The sequence below is a fragment of the Triturus cristatus genome, chromosome 10 (assembly GCF_964204655.1).
Source record: "Triturus cristatus chromosome 10, aTriCri1.1, whole genome shotgun sequence".
Classification (NCBI taxonomy): domain Eukaryota; kingdom Metazoa; phylum Chordata; class Amphibia; order Caudata; family Salamandridae; genus Triturus; species Triturus cristatus.
In genome coordinates this window covers 917,755,172-917,778,301 of record NC_140593.1, presented here as the reverse complement: position 1 = coordinate 917,778,301, position 23,130 = coordinate 917,755,172, and the positions used below count along the sequence as shown (strand labels likewise).

Genomic DNA, 23,130 nt, shown 5'->3' with positions numbered 1-23,130 from the left:
TTGGTGTAAATGAGGAAGGAGTTCATAAAAATCAGGAAAGGCCACCTGGCCGCCCCATAGTCTCGGGGTGTGGCTCAATTCTTGTGCCACTTTGCAAATAGTTGATTTTTTCCTGAAACCTTTGGCTGAAAACACTGGTTCATACTTGCGGGACACCATGCAAGTTATCAATCTGGTCGATGGGATGCCCTTTAACCCAGCCACCCAAATTTTAGTGACACTGGACATCGTGTCATTATACACTAGTATTCCTCAACAACACGCTTTGGAGGTGATTTTGAAATATTTGGACACAAGAACACAACCGATGCATGTTCCCTCTGATTTCATCATCCAATTACTTCAAATAGCGATGACACAGAATTTCTTTTTCTTTCAAAATGACTACTTTATGCAAACTAAAGGCGTCGCTATGGGTGCCAGCTTTGCTCCAGACCTGGCCATTTTGTATATGGATGACTTTGAGCAAACCTTTGCCAGTAACATCTCAAATCCCTTCAGTCAACAGGTCACCTATTGGAAACGTTATATAGATGACGTCCTGATGGTCTGGACAGGCAATGACCAGGAACTCAATGATTTTTTCTGTTGGTTGAATGGAAGATCTGTGGATATTCAGTTCACTATGAATAAGGACAAGTCCACTATTGACTTCCTTGATATCACCATCAAGGCTTTGGATGATTGCCTCTACACGACCCTGTACCGTAAACCTACGGAAAGAAATACCTTATTGAGGTATGGAAGCCATCATCCCAGAGGATTACGCGATAACCTCCCTTTCGGCCAGTTCCTCAGGATCAGGAGGAACTGTACACGGAAAGAGGATTTCTTCACGGAATCAGATAACCTCATCTGCAGATTGATTGAACGCGGCTACCCCAGAAGGCTTGTTAAGAGGGCCCGAAAAAGAGCCTGGTACAACCACAGAGACCTCCTTCTTACTCCAAAAATCCGGGCTGATGACCCCAATAGACTGATATGTGTCACTACATTTAACACAAGGAGTAATGATATCCGCCATATTGTCAATAAACATTGGCATTTGGTGTCAGCAGAATTACAGCTTCCTGAACCCCCAATGCATTCCTTCAAGAAAGGCAAAAATGTACGCGATCATGTGGTCAAGTCCCTCTTGGAAACATCTACTAGACCGACCATTGATTCGCTCTGGCAACTTCCCGCTCCTGTGGGCCATGTCAAATGTGGACAGTGCAAAGCCTGCAATCTGACTATTGAAACAAAGACGTTCCAACATAACAACTGCACGGTGGATTTAAAAACACTAATTGCAACACAAAGAACGTCATTTATGCTATAGTCTGTCCCTGCAATAAGATTTATATAGGCCAGACTACCCAAAAAGTGAAATGCCGGATACTTCAACACTGCAGCAGACTAAGGTGTACCACTTCTGGAGCACCCATGGTCTAACACTTCAAAACATTCAACCATCCCCCTGAATCGATGAAATGGCTGGTAATTGAAGCCATTACACTGGGCGTTAGGGGTGGTGACCTGGGTTCAATCCTCAACATTAGGGAATGTAAATGGATGGACCGTTTTGAATCCGTCCTAAATGGCCTTAATGAACTTGATGCAACGTACGCCCAATTATCCTTACTAAATAATACCTAAGTTTCATGATGCTGAGTGGTGTACACTCCACACTGTCCTCCTCACATCACAGGCCTCTGCATTAAGCTCTACTGGTTTTATGAAACTACTTTGTATTACATTCTAACTTTAATTAGTAATTTGATCAATGTATTTTTAAGCCTAATATGTACCAAGTAGGCTTTGTTACATGCCAAATAATACTCTGTATGGTGGTTGATTGGCAACACATATTTCCCACCAATCTGTACTTATTGCCAAAATTATGCTCGATTGTATGCCTGTTTCATAATTGAGGTTGTCGCCGGACCGCAATCATTTAGAAACCAATCACGGGTAGTTTTTACCCTTTTTCATTTCCATTGTACGTTCTCTCTTAGAGTTAATCAATGCTGTGAAAATATGATCATCTGTATCGTGGTTATGTACTTAGAACCAGCAACGGGTCCCTGCTTCGAGTTCGCATTTATTTATTTACTTTCGATCTCTTTGAGCCCTTGGCCATACACACCCCTGAGTCTCCACCAATCAGAGCGCAACCCTTCCGTTTGTGCGCGCGCGTCTGTTTGGTATTTAAGTGGTCATGTGACAAAGCCCAGGGTTAGCTGTCAGACTGTCCGACGCGGCCCTTGAGGTATGTCACACCATGCTGCCCTTGAGTGGTTTTCTCCCTTCCCCTTCACTACAGCATGTTTGGCTGACTGAAACCCTTTCTCTCGAGACCGCTTTTCGGTGTCTCGCCCGCACTTTCCTTTCCGTTTGATTTTAATTATTTAATGCTCCTTGTAATTGGATAAGTCCGTTTTCCCGCATGTTGCCATTTCTGATTAACGTAATCCTATTGAGTTAAACATGCGCTGTTCTTGGTCATGTTTTAGATTTTGATCCGAGTGATAGAGATACATTCTCTTTGTTTTCCAGCTTTGGTCACAAATGGATCTTTGCTCACGCTGATCAATTCAGCCGTCCTCAGTTTCACCCACCGAGGTTTTGAATACTACACCCTTTGGTGAGTATATATTCTTCACCTCGGTTCCATGGTTGCGTACTGTGATTTTAACTCCCAATTTCGTAGTACTCCTCGTCTCTTTCCCTTTCTTTCCTCCAGGAGCACTCCTTGGCCCTCCCTCCATTTTTCCAGCCTGATTTATTCTGCTGACGCTGGTAATTTTCAATCAATTTTTGCTTTCCTATACAATTGGCTTAATTCAGACACACCTTATTATATTACAATTTTGATCCTTGTCCTCAGGTGTAAGCCCACTCCCTTCCCTCGGTCCTGATGAAGACCCCGACTCCAAGCAAACCAATTCGCTGGTTCTAATAGGGGTCGAAACGCCGACTTGTTTCTGTCTTCGATCAACACAGGAGATTGTCAGTGATTGTACAACTGCCTTCTATATATGTGTTGTTATATTTAAGTTTTGTTGCCATTTAAATGGCAGGTTAGGCTCTTAAACAAACTGTGGATGTTCCTATTATACACAACCTTCCTCCCTCACAACGTCCTGCATTTATCCCAAATATCTTGCACTTATCACGTTTCTTACACCTGTATATATTTAAATATGTTGACATCGAGATGTATTTGGTCTATTTAAATTGCTGATCTTCCTTTTGACTGAATTTTTGCCTAATCGATTAAATCAATGTCATACATGCATACAATAGGTGGTGTCCCAAATTTGTACGATTTGCTAACAAATGTGTGCCTTTTATTCCTTTAAAATGTTTCCACTGTGACTACATTTCTGTGTACCTACATATACCCGAGTTCAGTGGTCTACCGGGTTACCCCATTGATACATAACTGACAATCAAAGCAGGGCTTACTGTCTACAAACTTTTAAAGCCTCGGTTCCCCACTACTCTGTTTCCCACTAGAGTTGGGGTAGGATGCACTATCCTCTTTTGTGAGGGTCTGGGTCCCTTAAGGAATTTTTTGGAGAACTTACCAGCTCCTCCTTTACCCTTTTTTGGGCCTAACCCCCCTTCTTAGACTCTCACCCATGATGCTTTTTGGGAATCCTAGTCCTAACCTATTCATCAGCCTTTTCTGCCAGCTCACTGGGACTAGAATGTGATGTATCTACTAGATGCTGATGTAACATTTCTGATGTACAGTTTGCTAAAATGTGCTCCTGCAAAATCAAATTGGAGAGACCTACATAGTCCTGCACCTTGTTACCTTTTGACCAGTCACCTAGTGTCTTGACTGAGAAGTCAACAAAATCAACACAGGTCTGACTCAAGGTTTTGTGGATCTCCCTGAAGTTAATCCTGTACTCTTCAGTGGTGAGTTCAAAGCCTTCAATAAGGGTCTCCTTCATGAGCTCAGAGGACTCAGCATCTGTCTCACTAAGGATCGGAAGTCTATTCATGCACTTGCCTGAGAACAGCTCTCAGAGAGAAAAGCCCATTGTTTCTGGTGTAACCTTGTAATTCTTCAAGCTCTCTCCAAGGTAGAGAACCAATTGGTTATGTCATCAACTTCCACCTATTTTGGGACAATCCCTTTGAGGATTGTAGGGTCAAAATCTTAATCTTTCTCCCTATTTAAGATTTTGCTGCCACCAGAGATGGATCCCAAGCCCCTTTAAGCTCTTTCTTTTTCTGTGGCCAAGATTGTAGCCTCAAGGGCTATACTCCTAGCTGGTCTTTGAAGATCAGGATCTACCGCTTCTGTTTCTTCTGGGCTACTGCGAGAAGTACTTCCAGTAGGGGTGTTGTCAGTAGGCAGATCTGAGGACTCATCATGATCCTCACTGACATCTCCATCATCTGTCCCATTAGGGCTTTATTCCATTGCCATGGCTCTATCAATTTCAGCAAGCAACTTTTGGAGATGTTCCTTAGTGGTTTTAGACCTAATGGGAAGGTTCCATGCTTTACACATGACCTTAGGTTGGCCCAGCAAGTTTTTGTAGGTACCAGATTGAACACCTGGTTAGTACCCTCTGTCTCAGACACAAAATTAAATCAGTTGGGGCCTTTTTAGGAATTCAATAATTGAGCACTTGGATAGTACCCTCTGTCTCAGACACAAAATGAGATCAGTTGGGGCCTTTTTAGGAATTCAATAAAAAATTATATTAGTCAATGTAAGGAATAACTCTCTAGGATACTTTTTAAATTTCAAAACAACAATGGCTGGGGGGATTACCCAAGGCCCTAACTGTCCAAATTAGAAATTTGGAAAAGAACAAAAATTGGAAAATCGAAAAGTATTTTTGGCAACTAAAGTCAATTTTGGATTCTTCTATGGAATCACAATACTGACAGAGCGGTACAGCAAATGCAAAGCTTTGTATCCCAGCACTGAACTACCAATGTAGAAAGCTTGCTCTTTATATAGTGCACTAAAATAGGGAACACTGCGCAGAGAGTCCAGCTGACCTTTACTTATTTAGAGGGAATATAATGATAATCCCAAATGCTCTCTTTTGTGGTAGTGTGGGCGAGCAGATTATGCTTATCAGAGTATAGTGTTAAGCACTTATTGCACACACAGAGAAAGTAAGAGAGACACTCAATAAAGACATTCAACACCAATTTATAAAAGAACACAGATTTTTATATGAATTTAGATACAAGATCATCATAATCAAGTAAGTACTTTTCGAGATAGTGATTTTTCAAGAACAGAAAATGCTCTGTATCTTTAAAGTGGTAATGTTATCCTATAGAGTAAAACATATACCGCACATGGTCACTTGTCAATGACTAACAGGACTGTTCTTCTGGTCTTAAGGTAAATATGGGGCAAGGACCAAGGCAGCACCAACAGGTCACCTTGGTGAGCTATGAGGCATCTAGGTGCGGAGGTGTTTTTTTGGTATTGTGCAGTTGGAGTCGAAACTGGACCACCAACAAGCCTTGGTTGCTGCAACTGTTCTGGTACCCAGGGTATTGGCGCTGGGTGGCTCCTGGGGATCCTACCATCTCCAGGTTTGACAAGAGGATGGATCTGACCTCCTGGAGCAGCAAGTCCTTGCTCCTGTCACGCTGCTCCCTTGGTGAGCCCAGTGACGTACAACACGGTGGACTTGCAGATGCATTGCTGTGCCTGCAGACACAGTCAAATAGCTCCTCTACTCCAGGGGAGCTCTTTCCCAGTTGCTGATTGCTGGGAATTACTCCAATGGTTTAGTGAGGGTATCCAAATCTTGACGAAGTCAGTCCCAACAATAGTTTAAGTTAGTTGAAGTGCAAGCAGACTGGCAGGATTTTGTGCCAATCTTGGGTACAGGTCTTCAGTTCTCGCTTTCTTCAGTCCTTCTTCTTTCTTCCTCAGTTCCCAGTAGTTGAATCTGATTTCGAGGTGTCAGGTGGTCACCTAAATACTTAGGGGTGTTAAAAGGAGCAAATAGCTGTAGCCAATGCACTACTTATCCCTGGAGCCACTACATCCCCTATATGATCACTTCCTAGAGATCCTAAGTTTCATGTTGACTACAGGTATCTCACCCTAGGAGTGTTACTAGCCTGGAGGTGCAACACGCCTCCCGGCATAGTTAATTTCCCACTTGTCCTGGTGCCAAATGGGCCTCAGGATAAGGGTGTCATCCTCCAAGTCTGGGGGAGGCCAGGCTCACCTATCAGAGTGGGTGTGCGCTTTGAAGCTCCCTGCCTTGACACGCTAATGTACTAGCCATCCTGATCGAGGAGGTAAAAACACCTCCTTCCAGAGCAGGAATGGTTTCTGACCTCTGAGAGCTTTCTAGGGAGCAGAAACATGTTGTGGTGGCAGACTGGACAGGAACAGTCAGCCAGAATACTAGAGGACTAGTAGGGCTCAGGGAGTACCTATTAGGTATCCTCTGGGTACATGGATAAATAAAGCCACCACAGGAACCAGTGTGGATTTATTAATACAAGGTGTTTGATACCAAACACCATATGTCTCAGTGAAGGCATTATGACAACTGGGCAGCTCATTTTGACCAATGCCCAGTACATACCTTAAGATGGATTCCCTGTTCACTTGCAGTATTTAGTATTAGTATTAGACATTACAGGGGCATATCTGCTCAAGCAGATATGTCTTTGCACGTGCTAAAATGCATCCTGCCATAGGGCTCTAAAGCTTGCTGAAGGGGTGGCTTTCATATAGTCCATGCAGTGTCTTTGGTATGGCACCCAGGAGTGTTCCATGTCATGTATTCAAATATGGTTTATTTTGCAACATGACACACAGCCTGCAATGGCAGCCTGTGTGGAATTTGTGTGTGGGTCCCTTAGGTTGGAATACGATATGCTGCAGCCCTTAGGGACCCTGTTTAGTACCTATGCTCTAGTTACTCGGTGTACCAGGTACTAGGGATTTACAGGGGGCGGCAGTCCTCAGCCAATTGTAAACAATCAGACATACCTTGTCTTAATAAGAGAGCACTGGCACTGAGATCTCTTTAGCAGGCCTCAATATACTGATAGAGTTGAAAAACGACATCTAATAGCTAAAAAGGGGACAAAAGGTGGGGGACAACTGCAAAAAAATCCCAGTTTCCAACACCTGCCCACCCTATTCCCCACAGAAAATAACACAGTATTAAAATAAATATTATGAATAAATGTGTAATGAAAATAAAAAAGTTAAAACACATATTAGAATGAATCAAACACTACAAAAAGTAATTAACAAATTAAGTAATTTGCATAATTAGAAATCAAATAATATTTAATTACCATTGATATACATTAATATTGCAAATAAATACATTTAATTTTAATTACGTTCCCATCCTATTCCCCATAAAATTCAACAATCTGCAGCTAAAATATAACTACTATTGCCAGTAATAAAATTGCTAAACTAAAAAATATAACAATTAAACATTGTGCATAATTATTAAGCCAATAATTTATTTACAATAAAAACTAATTATCATTAGATTTAATGTATTTAGATTTGATTAACTTCCTAACCTATTACCCTACAAACTCAACAACCAGCTCCTGCATTATAAATTACTAAATACATTTGAAAATATGAGAAATTTGGTTGTTGGTTGAGTAGGTTGTAAATCCCCGCTCAAACAACAGCCCCAATTCCTGTCTGGGTGCATCACAAGCAAACGCCAAATTAACCTGTGCACAACCTTCTGGTAACTTGGCACAAAAGCAGTCAGGCCTAACTTAGAGGCAATATGTACTAAATAGATATAAATGCATACACAAACTGTAATAAAATAAAAACACGACAAAAGAAAACTCCCACACTAAGAATAATCGAGGAAATGTTAATAAATCAAGACAATGCTGAGAAGCATAAAGCTCCATCTGTGGTTTTGTGGTCGCACCTGACCCGGGCAAAGTCAAATGTTCAGGCAAACTGTGATGGATTAAGGGCCGGAAAGAGGGGTCTAGTTAGTCCCAATAAACAAAGTACCTTAAATCCTGGTTGCAGAGCATTGCAATGTCCCACTTTGAGGCTACATAGTGCAGCAGCGGTTCCAAGGGGATGGGAGGGGATGGGAGGCCGTGCGTCAATGATGTGTTGTACAGCAGCGGTTATGAGGAGCTGTGAGATCCTGCATCAGGGATGTGTCACACAGCGGTGGTTCCAATGTTGAGCTGCATGGCGACGCCACATGCATCAGTTCTCGTAGGACCACAGTTAGGATTGCAGAGCACATTAAGGCTCACTTCCAAGAGTCCAGGACTGGGGTGGCACTACTTGGGGGACAGGACTCACAGCAGGCAAAGTCCAGGTGCAGGGGTTCAAGGAGGCTGAAGCCTTTTCTGTACCTTATGCTTTGATCAGGAGGCCATCCGACTAGCCACTGCAATCACTCTGGTGGTCCTGGCTATAAAATCCAGGTCCAGTCCTTCTCACTCAGGCAACAGGGCAGCAAAGTAGCAGGGCAGCTGAGTAGCAGTCCTTCATGCAGAAAGGCATCACAGCAGTGCTTCTTCTGAGTCTTCCACAGGTCCAGATGTGTACTGAGGAGTGGGTCTGAGGGCCCACTTTTATGTGTGGTGGGTACTTTGAAGTAGGAGAAGCTTCTGGAGTTTTCCTCATAGAGCGGTGTCTACAATTTCCTACTCCCCTGCACTGGTTCCAATCTGTCTCATTGGTAAAATAGGCTAGTGTGAAGTTATTTCTGTGTGATCTAGACCAGTTCCTTTGTAGCTCAAGTGTGGTAAGTAATGGTCATTTTCTAAAAGTATAATTTTCACAATTGGGACTTAAGCCTCACTTTACCATTAAAATGAGTTTTAAGTTACAATTCCTCAGACATCAAACATGACTTTCCTACTTTCTTCCAATCAAAAGTTAGCATGTATTAAAAGTAATAAGATAACCCAATGTTATCCTAAAGGAGAGTTAAGCCTTGTAATAGTAAAAAACAAATATGAGTTTTTTTTACCACAATGACATGTAAAACTTAAGCGTATATGTCCAGCATTTGAAATAAATTGCACGTGCTCTAAGACAGTTTAGGGCCTATCTTAGGGGTGACTAAAATGCATTAGAAAGGAAGGTATAGGTCTGGCAAATGATTTATTTTGGCGGGTCAAAGTAGCAGTTTAAGACGTAAATATGACACTCAATCAATCAATAGTTCTTTATTCGGTGGCTAAAAACCATCATAAAAGAGTACATTATAATACAATTTAAAAAAGCATTAAATCAGTATACAAGAACATTGAATGAGACTATAAGCATAAAATTCATTATCACTGTGCAAGCATCATAGAACAAAAAACAAAAATGAGAGCTGATCGCTATTGGAAGATGAGTAATCCTATAGGGTCGTTAACAGAGCTATCCTCTAGTTATCCTGAGTCTTAATGCAAATTTCAGGAAACTGATAACAGAGCATAAGGTTAGTGGGTCACTGGCCCTTTGTAAAAAGATCAGTGCATCTTTAGCATGGATAAACCTAGACTTTTTAAAAATCTCCTTTAAAAATCTGCGTCTTGGGGTTGCATACCAGGGACATAGGAGTACAAAATGAAGGGTGTCCTGCGGAGACTTATTGTCGCAACCGCAGGCACCCTTCTGCTCAATTGAATGACTAAAACCAGCTGGTTCTGCTAGTAGAAAAGGTAAAAAATTGAGCCTAAAACGTGCCATTAAAAACCTGTCTTGGGCATTATGCACAACGCATAGATAAGGTTCAATCCCGTCATTAGTTACGAGTCTGCTGTGAGTGGTCACTGATGGTTTACCCCCTTCCGCAGTGGATCTGACAAGGGATCTTTGGTCCCAAAAATTTCTCTTGAGGGTCTTCTTGTCCTGTAGGGTAATCCTTGACGGGTTTAGGTACAAATCAATACGGCCCATACTATCCAGGCTAGATTTCACGTAATTCAGCCATGGGATGTTTAGGCTTTTATCCCTCCCTAGACAATCTGTTAGGATCTGTCTGCTTAGTGCAGCTTCCGGGTTACACCAAATTTTTAACCACGCCAGGATTGGTCTGAGTTTAAACAGATCCTCTAGGTAGGGTCTTCCCAATTCTCTGTGTACAATAAAAGCAGGTGTGCAATTAGGGACTTTTAGGATTGAGCGGAAAATTTGGTTTTCTTCCCTCTGCAGTGGTCAAGGTTTATAAAGCCCCATACTTCTGAGCCATACGTAACTCTGGAACAACACATCGAACTATACAGATTCATCGATTGTTCCGGGGACCAGCGCCCAACTCTCCTCCCATATCCTGCTATTGCCCCTGTTGATGCCGCCAATTTGCCGCGTCTTTCCTGTATCAATGGGGCAAATTTCAGGCCCTCGTCGAACAGCACACCTAGATATGAGAAAGATTGCGCCCTGTCTAGCGTGTGATTCCCGATTTTATAAGTAAAGCTGGTCCGGGGTTTGTGACCTGCTGTCATCACATACGATTTTTTTAAATTGACAGAGAGGTCTAGCGCACCCATAAATTCAACAAACCCGTCAATTAAAATCTGTAGACTTTTGGGGGTGCGTGCCAAAAGGACCGCATCGTCTGCATACAGCAGCACCGGGATGTTGCGTGTACCTACCCTTGGACAGTCTGTTTTTAAATTAATTAAAAATTGTTCTAAACTATTTATATATATGGAGAATAAAAAAGGGGCCAGTATGCAACCCTGCCTGACACCACTAGTGCATTTAAAAGGATCAGTCAACCCCCCGTCCATGTTATAACGCACTCTGGCAGAGGTCTCTCTGTGCAATTCCCTCAGCGTACAAATAATACCCGGGTCAACCCCTAAATGACTCAACATTAACCAGAGCTTGTTCCTATTCACGTGGTCAAAGGCCGCAGCCAAATCCATAAATCCCAAGTAGATGGCTTCTTTGCTGGCTTTTGTATATTTGGCGACCAACATGTAGAGGTTCAGACATTGGTCGGTAGTGGACCTACCTGACCGAAACCCATACTGAACATCCGAGATAATGTTATTATCCTCAGCCCAATCACTCAGTCTGTTCAGTATGACTCTTCCTAGAATTTTAGCCGGGACGTCTATCAGGGAGATTGGACGATAACATTGGGGGTTGTCTTTATTATCCTTCTTAAAAATAGGTACTATGATGGCTGACGACCAGGACCTAGGCAAGCCCACCATAATAGCAGCATTTATTACTCTAGTTAAAATGGGGGCCCATAATTCTACATTACTTAAAAACAGGTCCGGGGGGGTCCCATCAGGACCCGGGGCTTTGTTTTTATTTAGTCCCTCTATGCCCAAAACTATTTCTTCCAGTGTGAACTCTAGGAACTGTCCCTGCGTAGCCACCCACCTCTCCTCTGTACTGTCCCCCTCCCCATGGTTATACAAACCCTCAAAATACTCTGTCCACTGTTCCGGGAGGATATTTGTGGCAGCTGAGGGAGATGCTTTGTCCTGAAAACAAGGAGTATTTATTATTTTCCAAAATTCCGTTACATCCCTGTTTTCAGAGGCCTCCCTCAAAGCCGCCCACGCTTCCCCCTGCAGCGCGACTTTCCTTCTTTTAAGTTCCTTCTTGTAATTTAGTCTGCACATGTGGACTTTTGGTAGATCCCTGGGTTTACTGCTGAGGGCTTTTTTTAAATCCCTCAGAGCTCGTGTACAGTCCCCATCAAACCATCTTGGGAAATTTGGGATGGACTTTACTGGAGCCTTAGTGCGCAACAATCCATCCACCAGTTTGGTTAATTGGCCAAAAGCGTGGGTTAAACTAGCCCCCTCTACTGACAAGTCTAGACATTTATCAATAGATGATTTGCCTTTATCCATTAAGGACCGGTAAAATCTTTCACCATCTAATTTCGCCCACCTAAGTCTTCTTCCTTGGTCTGTTATTCTCTCGGCAATGTCCTCAACTGGAGTCCACTTTCGTTTAGGCAGATATAAAAACTCCATAACCAAGGGATTATGGTCGCTAAAAGGGCTCCACTCAATTCCCACAGTGATAATACGGTACTTTAGGCATCTGGGGACAAAAATATAATCAATAAAAGAAGAGCACCCTCTGCCTTTAAAGGTGGGTGGGAGAGTGCCATCTTGCCCCAGTGGAATTAAGTCAATCGTGTGCTCCAGATCATGAAAGGAAATGAGCTTTCCTAATTCTACACCGTTCAATAAATGGCTAAAGTGAGGACCTTTTTCTACTGGGCAATTTGACCAATTAGCGTCAATGGGAAACAATAGGGGGCATAAATGACAGTTCATGTCACCCACTACTATTGTCAGTGGGGTCGCAGCACCATTAACAGGTGCCAGCTCTTGACTCAATCTATGGTCTAGTTCGCCCAAAGTGGGGCTACCATTTCCTCGGGGGTCAGTGTTGTACACATTAAACAGCGCTAGCCTTACCCCTTTATTCCTAAACCTTAGAGCTTGAATATTCCAAGCAAACCAATCTGCAATGGACCAAGAGCCTTCAATGTTTAAATCAACATATATTGACAGACCTCCTTTAGCACGACCTGAGGAGGTTTTTTGTGCAGGTATAAAGAAGCATTTGTATCCTGCCAGGTGAAATTGGGAGTTATCTATGGCCCAAGTTTCTTGCAGGCAAATTATGTGGTAATGAGCAATATATTGCTGCCAGTCCACATTTCCAAATTTGCCTGCCAAGCCAGCTATGTTCCATGAGATTAATCTCAAACCCTCTTCCACTCTTTTGACAGGCTCTGTCCCAGACATCCCTTGGGAATTGATCGGTAACTCAGTTTTGGGACTATGAGGTAATTTCTGAGAGTTCTTGCCCTGCTGTGTTTGATTTGGGGCTAGTCCTCGTGATCCTGGGGGTGTGTAAGGGCCTCCGCTCAACGTGTAATAAGGGGCTTCCAACATATGTGATGAGCTCCTGCGCCTGCCCACCTCTGGGTGTACCTGGCTAACCTCCTTCGCCAGAAGGGGAGTAGCCAATGTCCCCCCTCTGTTATCTAAGCCTCCCCCTGTCAGGGACTCCCGGCCAGTTTCTATGTCAATGGTATCCTGTTTTAATAAGGTATGCTGGGACATTAGTCAATCGTACTCATCTAACGATCTTAATGGGTAAATCTATTTGCCCAGCCTGGGTGTAATCTTTCTCTGGTACCTGCCAGTCCATGGGGACCATATGGTGCCCTATTTGGGAGGGAGTGTAAGCCCTCCCCTCTTCTCCATATTATGTTGTGCCCTTCAAAAGTTTCCTGCTGTCTCGGGTAAAAATAACTAAGGGGCAGCGGCTTTATGACACTCGGGCGGTCAGTGGGGCCATATCTGGTGATATGTTCAACCACCCCTCTGTCCTTAAAATTTGCGATGATACAATTGCCTTCTATATTTTTATTTGTGTGTCCAATCCAGTTCACTCTCCTAACCAATAGAATTTCCCCATCCAAATTAGGTGCTGGTGGTCTGTTTAGAGTCAGCCAGTGGGTAAGCTTATTCTTTAACTCCTGATGTGTTTCGCTCTGACCTGGCTTTAGTTCCGGGGTCCCCGCGAACACCACTACGAGTGGGCATGACTCCGGTGGCAAATTTATTGTAGGCAATGCAGCATTGGGGTTAGATGTTACAGGCCTATCTGTGTGATGCGCTAATCGCGTTATAGTGGCCAAAGGCAGTTGGGGCAGCCTTTCCTGCTGGTGTACGCCTAATTCAGTGGTGTTGTCTGCACCTCCATCACTACAGTCTATGGCCTTCTGCCCTTGCAGGTGCGAGACCGGGGCTTTATGTATCTGTGCAATTTTTGTGTAAGCAGCCCCTTTAATGCTATTATTTGTCTCCTTGTGTGGAGATACATTAATAATAGACGTAATAGGAGTGTTAGGCAGATTCCTTGTGTCCCCTCTAGTACCGGCATTTTTCTCCCTATTTTTAAGTTCACTCATGATCCTATCCAATCGGCTTGTCAGTGGTTTTAGTTGGAGGCTCTGAGGAAGAAGATGTCTGTACTGCTCGGTCAACCCCGGCATTTCTATTGATCATAGGGTGGATCAAAGGGTGAGAGGGGCTATCTGTACTGTTTTTGGGCTTCTGCTTCCTGGGGCCACCCTTCTTTTTCTTTTGTGTGGAAGTGCTTTTGGTTATGCTTCTAGTCTCCCTGGACATATTGGGTGATAGTTGGGCGCAAGGAATATCCTGCTCACTTGTCTCTAGTGGTACGAAGGGTGTGATTAACATGACCTCCTGGTCATCATCAAAGGGGCCTCTAGATAAATCAGGAGCTAAGTGCGTGGAGAGGCGCCTTTCTGTTCGCTCAATTTCGCTCGATACCACCCCTAATGCCCTTTTAAGCATAAGATCTATTGCTGTGGGCTGCATAATAGCCGGGAGTGGTGAACAGGGAAGTGAGTTTTGCGCCTGAAGGGCGGCTGGCGATGTCTTCCTTGCCCTTTTTGATCGTGTCCCCGTTTTGCTTGCCATATATCTAGCGCCTGATGTCCCTACCCTTAAAAATATGTTGGAGAAAATAAATAAAGCACCCTCCTTTCGGCCAGTCCAGCACCAAGTTCCTCGTTTTGTGAGGCCGTGCGCACCCCACCAGCCTTACTACCGCTTGCCCTGAACACAAAACTAACACAGAGATGGGCCCAATGTTAATCTTTTAGGTACCAATACAAAAATCTACCTGTGCCCCCTGGGTCACAAACCGCTTCCGACGCAAACAGGAGTCAGTGTCAATAGTCAAGGGGGGTGGCCCGGCCCTGCCTCCTCCTGCCCCGGACGGCCACAGACGGCCCGCCCTCTGCCCGGGCTCAGCCCGGCGCCGCCCGCGCGCGTCCCGCGACGCGGAGGGTGCCGCGAGTTTTGAAGCGCCTCCGGGCGCGCTGACACCAGGAAGGGGGCGGGGCAGCGATGATTCACGGGAGCTGTAGTCTCCCCCAACAGCGGCCTGCGATGTCGTGGAGGCGGCGGGGGAGACACACAGCGTAGGCGCCCCGTCCGAGCAGCAGCGATTCAGCCTTCAGGAGCCCAGGTTGGTCACGGTGCAGTTGTGGGATTAGCAGGTCTGGATGGCACCCCCCGCTCCACCGAGGGAGCCGCGAGTTTTGAAGCGCCTCCGGGCGCGCTGACACCAGGAAGGGGGCGGGACAGCGATGATTCACGGGAGCTGTAGTCTCCCCCAACAGCGGCCTGCGATGTCGTGGAGGCGGCGGGGGAGACACACAGCGTAGGCGCCCCGTCCGAGCAGCAGCGATTCAGCCTTCAGGAGCCCAGGTTGGTCACGGTGCAGTTGTGGGATTAGCAGGTCTGGATGGCACCCCCCGCTCCACCGAGGGAGCCGCGAGTTTTGAAGCACCTCCGGGCGCGCTGACACCAGGAAGGGGGCGGGGCAGCGATGATTCACGGGAGCTGTAGTCTCCCCCAACAGCGGCCTGCGATGTCGTGGAGGCGGCGGGGGAGACACACAGCGTAGGCGCCCCGTCCGAGCAGCAGCGATTCAGCCTTCATGACACTCAATTGTGATACCTGTCATACATTTGTGGCGTTATTCTCAACATGTGTAAACGCACTTAATTTTATTTTTATACACTGCACTTTAAAAGGCTAGATTCCCTTGGTCGCAATTGAATCAGTGTGTTTTATTTCTTTTACTTTATCAGCCTCAATGGATGCCTTTTTAAAGATAAGTTATTGTGATATTTATTTGCCTCTTTTGTGATTTTATTTTTTAAATTGAAAAAAGATCTTTGAAATTAAATTGAATCTGCACACACATGCTGCAATAGCAGACCTGAGACAAGTTTAAAAAGGCCACCTAAGTGAGTAGCCTATAGGGATCTCTACTATCATTTAATTTACAGGCCCTGGTTACATGCAGTACCTCTTACTAGGGACAAATAAATGTAAGGTGCTAATTGGGTGTAAGCAATTTTACCCGATTTAAAAGAGAGAGCAGAATAACTTTTGCACTGGCTAGTAGTGGTAAAGTGCACAGAGTCCTAAAGGCCAACAAAAATGGGTTCATAGAACAGGAGGCGTTGAAGGCAAAAGGTTTGCAAGTTACCCTGCAGAGAGGGTCGGGTCCAGAAAAAATAAATTACTAAAACACTTAAAATGTCAAACTCTATTTAAAAGAATAACAATTATACTAAGAACCCTTACAACTAAAATTATATTTTGACTAAAATGTATTCAAATCATTAAAAAAACATTTTTACAACTCTATTAAGGAAAACTACTGTTGTAAAAAAAAAAAGAGATATATACCAACAAAAAAAGATATATTTAACAACAATATTCTGTCCTGCAATATTTTGGTAGTAACAATATATTTATAAATTCATACTTTATTTCGGTCATGCGACCATTAAAGTGCATAGCACTAAAAAACATACAGACAATATATGGAAATTTAGAAACCATAGTAAAAACACCATTAAAATGGATACCAATAAATGCGTTCAGTACATAAGTATATAGGGGCCCAAATAAATACACAATACCAGATTCAGTGGAATTACCGAATGTTCATTTACATTGACCCCTATACAGTCAGTGAACTCAAGACAGCTTGTACCTTCAATTGTCAGATCCACACAATCAGTGTACATCAAACTTTTAAAAAGAATCATGGCTGTTTTAACAATATTAAAATGTAATCACTTGGTTCGGGCCTTGCACAGTAAAAAAGGCCGTAAGCATTAATAAAATAACCAAATTGTACATCCAGGACAACAGGATAAAAACTCCTATAAATAAAACATGTCAATAACATACTGTCATATCAATAAAGTGCTGGGTGCCTCAAAAGGTCAAGCAATCCTAAATAGGAATTCCTACAATAACAATCATTTTATCCTGACTGTAATTACAAGTCATATCTAAGGGTGGGCGTAGTGGGCGTAGTGGGGCTACGTGAAGCAGCGCGTAGTGTGCCCAAATCTACGCACACTACGTGCTTCGCATAGCCCCACTACGCGCCACCCGCCTCCCGCCTCCCGCCCGCCCTCCTTTTAAATTAAACCCCGCATTTAAAATAAATAAAAAGCAAAGAAACTTACCTGAAGCGCGGCGTCTCCGGGGCTCCCTCTTCCATTTCCAACTTCTTCTGACAAATGCGCATGCGCGGACACCTGCGCATGCGCATTTCTCGCAAGAAATGCGCATTGGGCGGGCGTCCTTGCATGCGCATTTTTTAGAAGAAGTTGGAAATGGAAGAGGGAGCCCCGGAGACGCCGCGCTTCAGGTAAGTTTCTTTACTTGTTATTTATTTTAAATGCGGGGGTTTAATTTAAATGGAGGGCAGGCAGGAGGCGGGTGGCGGCGGCAGGCAGCCACGCTTCGCCCTGGGTGTGTGTAGCGCTAGCCTGCTTCGCCTACTTCGAAAACTGCGAAGCAGGCAGCGCTACGTACACTACGTGGGCGAAGCGTAGTGTCTCGCCCAGGGTTAGTCATATCCATAAAGTGCTGGGTGCCTCAAATGGTCAACAATCTTAGATAGAAATTCCTGCAATAACAATTATCTCATCCTGACTATAATTGCAACTCAGATTGGACTAGAACCTCTCGGCTAACCTGGGACAAAAACTTCTGTTCCCTGAACCAGACGTTCATCAAAAACCTACTTGCAGCAAATACAATAGATGTTGTTTTACCGGATTTTAATACACTCGATAACGTCTGATTCCCAAATTACAACAAGCGGGGCAAATCCATTTTTTACAGAGAAGATGATATTCTGTACCAGAAAATAAAATATGTTCAACTGTCTTCAGTCCATAACCACAGGCTGGGCATGTGGCTGTATCTGCATTTGTAGCCCATGTGTTGGATGACCTTAGGAGTAAACAACCTAATCTAAGTCTCACATAGAGACTTTTTGCCACAGGTGTTGAAATAAGATCAGAAAGGAGCTCAAACTTAGGAAAAGGTTTCAAACTTAAAAACTCGTTGGTAAGGTGCCCCGCAGTTCTGCTTGTGACGTACTGTTCTTGCACAAAGGCCCAAGACTCAGCTTTCACAGTGGCTATATCTTTTTTACTAATGCATTCCGGCCAGTCCCACAAATGGCTCAACCCCAATGATCTGCACCAAAATTTGACATGGATTAACCAGGAAATCCATTTAGCACCAATTAAAGATAAAACTTTTTTCAAAGATTCACAATATTCTACTAACTTCAGAGTGGACCATATACGCAGACAGTAAATCAATTGTTTTATTGCGGCCACACCTCCAATTCTCTGTAGCCCTAAATCAAAAAACAGCAGAGTCAGCTGAGTGCTAACTGGGACAGAGACTAGGGATCTGGCGAATATTTTTCTAATTACCGACAATGTATGCTTATCAACGTGAGTCCATAGCTCTGCACCATAAAGTGCAGCATTCTGGGCTTTCATCCGAAAAATGTCCAGGGCAGGGGTAATCGACCGGGACCAAGCCTGTTTATGAAATCAGAGTATGGGTTTGGATTTATGACTTAATGTTAGATAGCTTTCCACGAGTTGGAGTTCCCAGCCCAGGGTTTCGGTTAGCCTTACTCCTAGGTAATCAAACTTAGTCACCATTTCGAGGGGTTTTTCCACTATCTTCACTGGTCTAGTTTTGCCCTTGATCTTACCAAATACCATGTATTTGGTTTTCTCCATGTTTAATTCCAGGCCCCTAATCTCACAGAAAGCCAAGAATTAGCCTCTGGAGTCCCATTGGGGTCCTGGAAATGAGTAGTGAGTCATCAGCAAATATATTTATGAATTATATTTATATGCCATGATATTTAAAAATCAACATTTCGGCCAAAAACCATCTCTAGACACCGGTAATAAAGGCAAAGATGGAGCTGCTCACCTGTAATGAGTTACTGCAGTTGAGTACTGACCTCGCAGTGCCTGCTGCCAGTGTCAGCAGCCTGGGTGAAAGACAGGTCGCTTAGCAAAATGACTGCATATCAAGTATCCCTATTACACAGTGTACCAACAAGCAGGGCTATTTTGTCATAGCTGAAATTGCCTTACATTTTTTTCAAAGCTGTAGGGAAAGCCCAAAGCACTGAGCTTGTGAGTGCAAACCTGTGACATATAATCTTTCATTGGTGTTGAAAGAAGACACGCAGTGGTATTGTAATGGTACAGAATCAAACGCAGGCACAGAAAAAGAGTTATCTGCAGTCTAGTAAAAGACAGCCATATTGGGGAGCAGTGGGCCCCTAAAACACCTGGGCGCTGGTGCCGCTGCACGTGTTACAACTGAGCAATCACACAAGAGACAACAGCTCTGTCCATCATATTTTGCCGTATTATAAACTGAGTCAAAAACAAGCGATAGTTCATGATTGTATAGAAGCCTTGTGTAAAGGAATTTTGTTTGCCTTTTTTTTAACAGTAAATGTGCTGCGGATGTAGTAAGGATTTGCATATTCAGTTTGAAAATTACGAATGATGCTCACTGTTTGTTTTATTTTCCAGCGCCGAGCAACATGGTTGCAATAGTTCCCAAGAAAGATGCCCCGGGGGTGGATTTCTGTGGCGTAGACAAGTACTACTACATTGTCCGTTCGGACATGAACTGCTACATGAGGTCGACCAACTTCAACGAGGGACTAGACCTCAATGTGTACAGCCTCCACCAGTCATGCAGGGGCGGCGATCACTATCTGGCCCACGAAGATGACCTCTTTTACATCATGAAGGGGAACAACTATCGACGAGTGTCCAACATGAACACAGACAGTGGAGCCGTGGTGTACAGTCTGCACCCAAACTGCCAAGGGGGCGACCATTACCTGTCTGCCTTTGGAAAATTCTACATCATCTTCCAGAGTAAAGGCACTTACCGTCGAGTGAAAAACATGAACACGGATGAAGACGCCGTTGAATATAGTCTACACGCAAACTGCAAAAATGGACTCTACTACTGGGGGGTAAAGGGGTATTATTACTATGTGAAGCCTCATGACGAATGGGGAGAGCAGTACTACAGGTGCACCAATTTCAACACAAATGAAGACGGCGAGCCGTTCTCATTTCATGGTGACGTCATCAGCTTCATGCCCGGAGGGTTGGCTATCACCAAGGGGGCGGCGTACGGCACCTGGGAGTGCATTAAAACCATATCCAATGATTCAAACTCAACAATACAGTGGAATAAGAAAATTACCCGTAAAGTGGGGTACACACGTGAGAAGATGACGAGTGTGGAGAGCACCTGGAACATATCAATGTCTTACACCTACAGTGCGGGAGATCTCATGGCAGCATTTGCCAAACAGCAGTTGTCATTCAGTACCAGTTATGGGGGAAAAAATGTCAATACGGAATCGGAAAACTGGAATGAGGCGACAGAGATGGAAGAATCCATTTGTGTAGCGTTAGAGGCTCACAAAAAAATGTTCGTCTGGCAGTACAAGCTTGGGTTTGGCGATGAGGATGTGCTGTTCTGCCGTTCTATGAAATTTGCAGACGACCCCTCGCCACCCACTGAAATACCCCTTCCACCTTCCAAGTAACTCAAAAGAGGGTAAACCGCCTTTATAATGCAGCCTTTCTCACGCAATACCCTTTACCACGCTGCCTTTGCCATGCAGATAAAGTGCCAGGCAGATCAATACCACACAAGCAATTATTTGCACCTTTAATGCTTGCTTTTGCCATGCAGATATGGATTTATAAAACAAATAATACATTGGGCCTAATTTAGATTCGTGAAAGGAGGGTAGTGGGGTATAGACTGTTCACGGTTATGTGAAAACGTATTTAGAGACCATAAGTTATCAGAAAGTGCTCAAAGGAAAATGTACAACGACCACCCGACGTTGTCAATTGGTGTAGACAAATGTCCTCACACTTATAACTGAAAACAAAGTCAATTTCCTGAGCCACAGTCATGTAATTTTCAGCAATATTTAATCCACCCAGTAGTTTTCTCAGTTGTTCATCTTTGCTTTTTATTCTGAGTCTTGTCTACATTAAATTGAAGTTCAGTTCTTGATCAACACAACAGATAGCCACAGATTGAGCCGACACGTGTTTCGTTTATTGGTAATAGCCAAAGACTTCATCAGGGCGTGAACTGCAATATCTATACAAATAATGGCATTAATGGCCTCTGCCCAAATCAACCTTCATAGGGTTCAACAATCAAAGTATATCCAATTATAGCAGTGACAGGGAAATAATAATAAGATTTCTCTGATCAACTACCAGTCTTCACACCGAGAATCGATGCGGAGTACTCACCGTACTGTTAGCAAGAATTTTATGGATGCTATCTGATTTTTTGAAGGCTGGTATTTGATCGGAGAAATCCTATTATTATTTCCCTGTCACTGCTATAATTGGATATACTTTGATCAGTGAATCCTATGAAGGTTGATTTCGGCAGAGGCCATCAATGCCATTATTTGTATAGATATTGCAGTTCACACCCTGATGAAGTCTTTGGCTATTACCAATTGACGAAACACGTGTCGGCTCAATCTGTGGCTATCTGTTATGTTGATGAAGAACTGAAACGCAATTCGATGTAGACAAGACTCAGAATAAAGAACAAAGATGAACATCTGAGAAAACTACTGCATAGATTAATTATTGCTGAAAATTACATGACTGTGGCTCAGGAAATTGACTTTGTATTCGGCCTAATTTAGAGTTCGGCAGACGGGTTACTCCGTCACAAGAGTGACGGATACCCTGTCCACCATATAGAAAGTGCCATGGGATAGAAGGCAGACAGGATAGCTGTCACCTTTGTGATGGAGTAACCCGTTCATCAAACTCAAAATTATACCTTTAATTATCTTATAAAAAAATAGGGTTTAGGTGCGAGTAGAAGTAAATGGAGGTAAGGGTAATTTCAAGGTTTAGGGGTTGGTAGTCGTAAAGGGAGGTAGGTAATTATAGGGTTTAGGTTTTGACAGTGGTAAAGGGAGGTAAGGGTGATTTTAGAGTTTAGGGGTGGGTAGTGCAAAGGGGAGGTAAGGGACATTTTAGGGTTGGATAGGTAGTAGCAAATAAAAAAAGAGGGTTCCCCTAAAAAAAAAAAAAGGGAGAATAAAAATTATATATACTTACCTTAAACATACTTAATGTGTGCTAAATACATCTGTGTGATAAAGACTGCGTGGAAAGTCATATGTGGTAAGTGCATGTGCTGTAAAATCATACTTTCTTCAAACGAGGATCGAGCTGCACTATTCTCATGTAAATAATGGCCTGGTGGTAGTTTGATTATTGAATAGGGACATAAAATAGATTAAGTAATACAAGCATCTGTCACGTGAACGTTTTAAAACCTCACACAGACTGACAAATAAATAATGTGTGCTACAATATTAATTACACTGCAGAATGAGAAACAGTTTACAATAACAGCTGATGTATTCAATTTACCTGCATTCAATGCTCATAGCCCTTGTCCAATTATGAATACACTTTTAATAAGTCTTTACGCTGGTGCAATAATTACTGGGTCAACTGCTCCCAAAACTGAGACTGCAGAATGTGCACCATGCCACTGCTAAAATAAAGACAAATGCACGCAGGCACCAATTGTATTTGTGTGTTTACTGCATGCCTCACTTTCTGTTGTTGTTTAAGGTGTCAAGGATGGCTCACTTCAAAGATCCAATCCGCAATGGTGTTTGTATTTTTGAACGTGCTGGTTTTGAACTTGCTGACAGCATTTTGCTTATCTCGAGATTAAAAAAATCCATGCCTGGATTTGTTTTTCAAATCCAAATATAAATGTCAGCCGTGGCCTATGGAATGGCCCTGCGACCCAGCATGCAAGTGATGATGCCAGCAGGTGGTCAATGGGGCTTCACGCACTTCTAGACGCTATGATTTGAGGCGCTTTTCTTGAAAGATACCTGTCTCTGAGAGTAAAGCCAGAGATATGAATGATAATGGGGCATGTATGAAAGTCCAGTGAAGAGGATGAAAGACAACATATGCACCTTAGTACAAAGGTGTGTATGTGATAACTGGCACAGGTAGTGTAGCGCACAAAATGTTATGGCTAGAGAAACTTTTAAACTCTTCACCCATCGGATGTGTACTTGTGTACTGTACAGTGCAATTTGTGAAAAGTTGGGCGAAATTAGAACATTTATCCTTGTTAATGCCTGCCTCAAGGAGGAGTTAATATATATATTTTTAATTT

At 43.4% G+C, this 23,130-nt stretch overlaps 1 protein-coding gene across 2 annotated transcripts in view; it reads left to right on the top strand.

Moving 5' to 3' along the window:
* The window catches only part of LOC146796255 (uncharacterized), a 45,225-nt gene extending 22,712 nt beyond the window's left edge, over nucleotides 1-22,513 (top strand). For both annotated transcript variants that reach the window (XM_085628746.1, XM_085628747.1), the window contains one exon: nucleotides 19,437-22,513. In XM_085628746.1, the coding sequence (XP_085484872.1) occupies nucleotides 19,448-20,476 (1,029 nt within the window). In that variant the 5' untranslated portion in view covers nucleotides 19,437-19,447 and the 3' untranslated portion in view covers nucleotides 20,477-22,513. The remainder of the gene's footprint in view (nucleotides 1-19,436) is intronic.
* The last annotated feature ends 617 nt before the right edge of the window (nucleotides 22,514-23,130 follow it).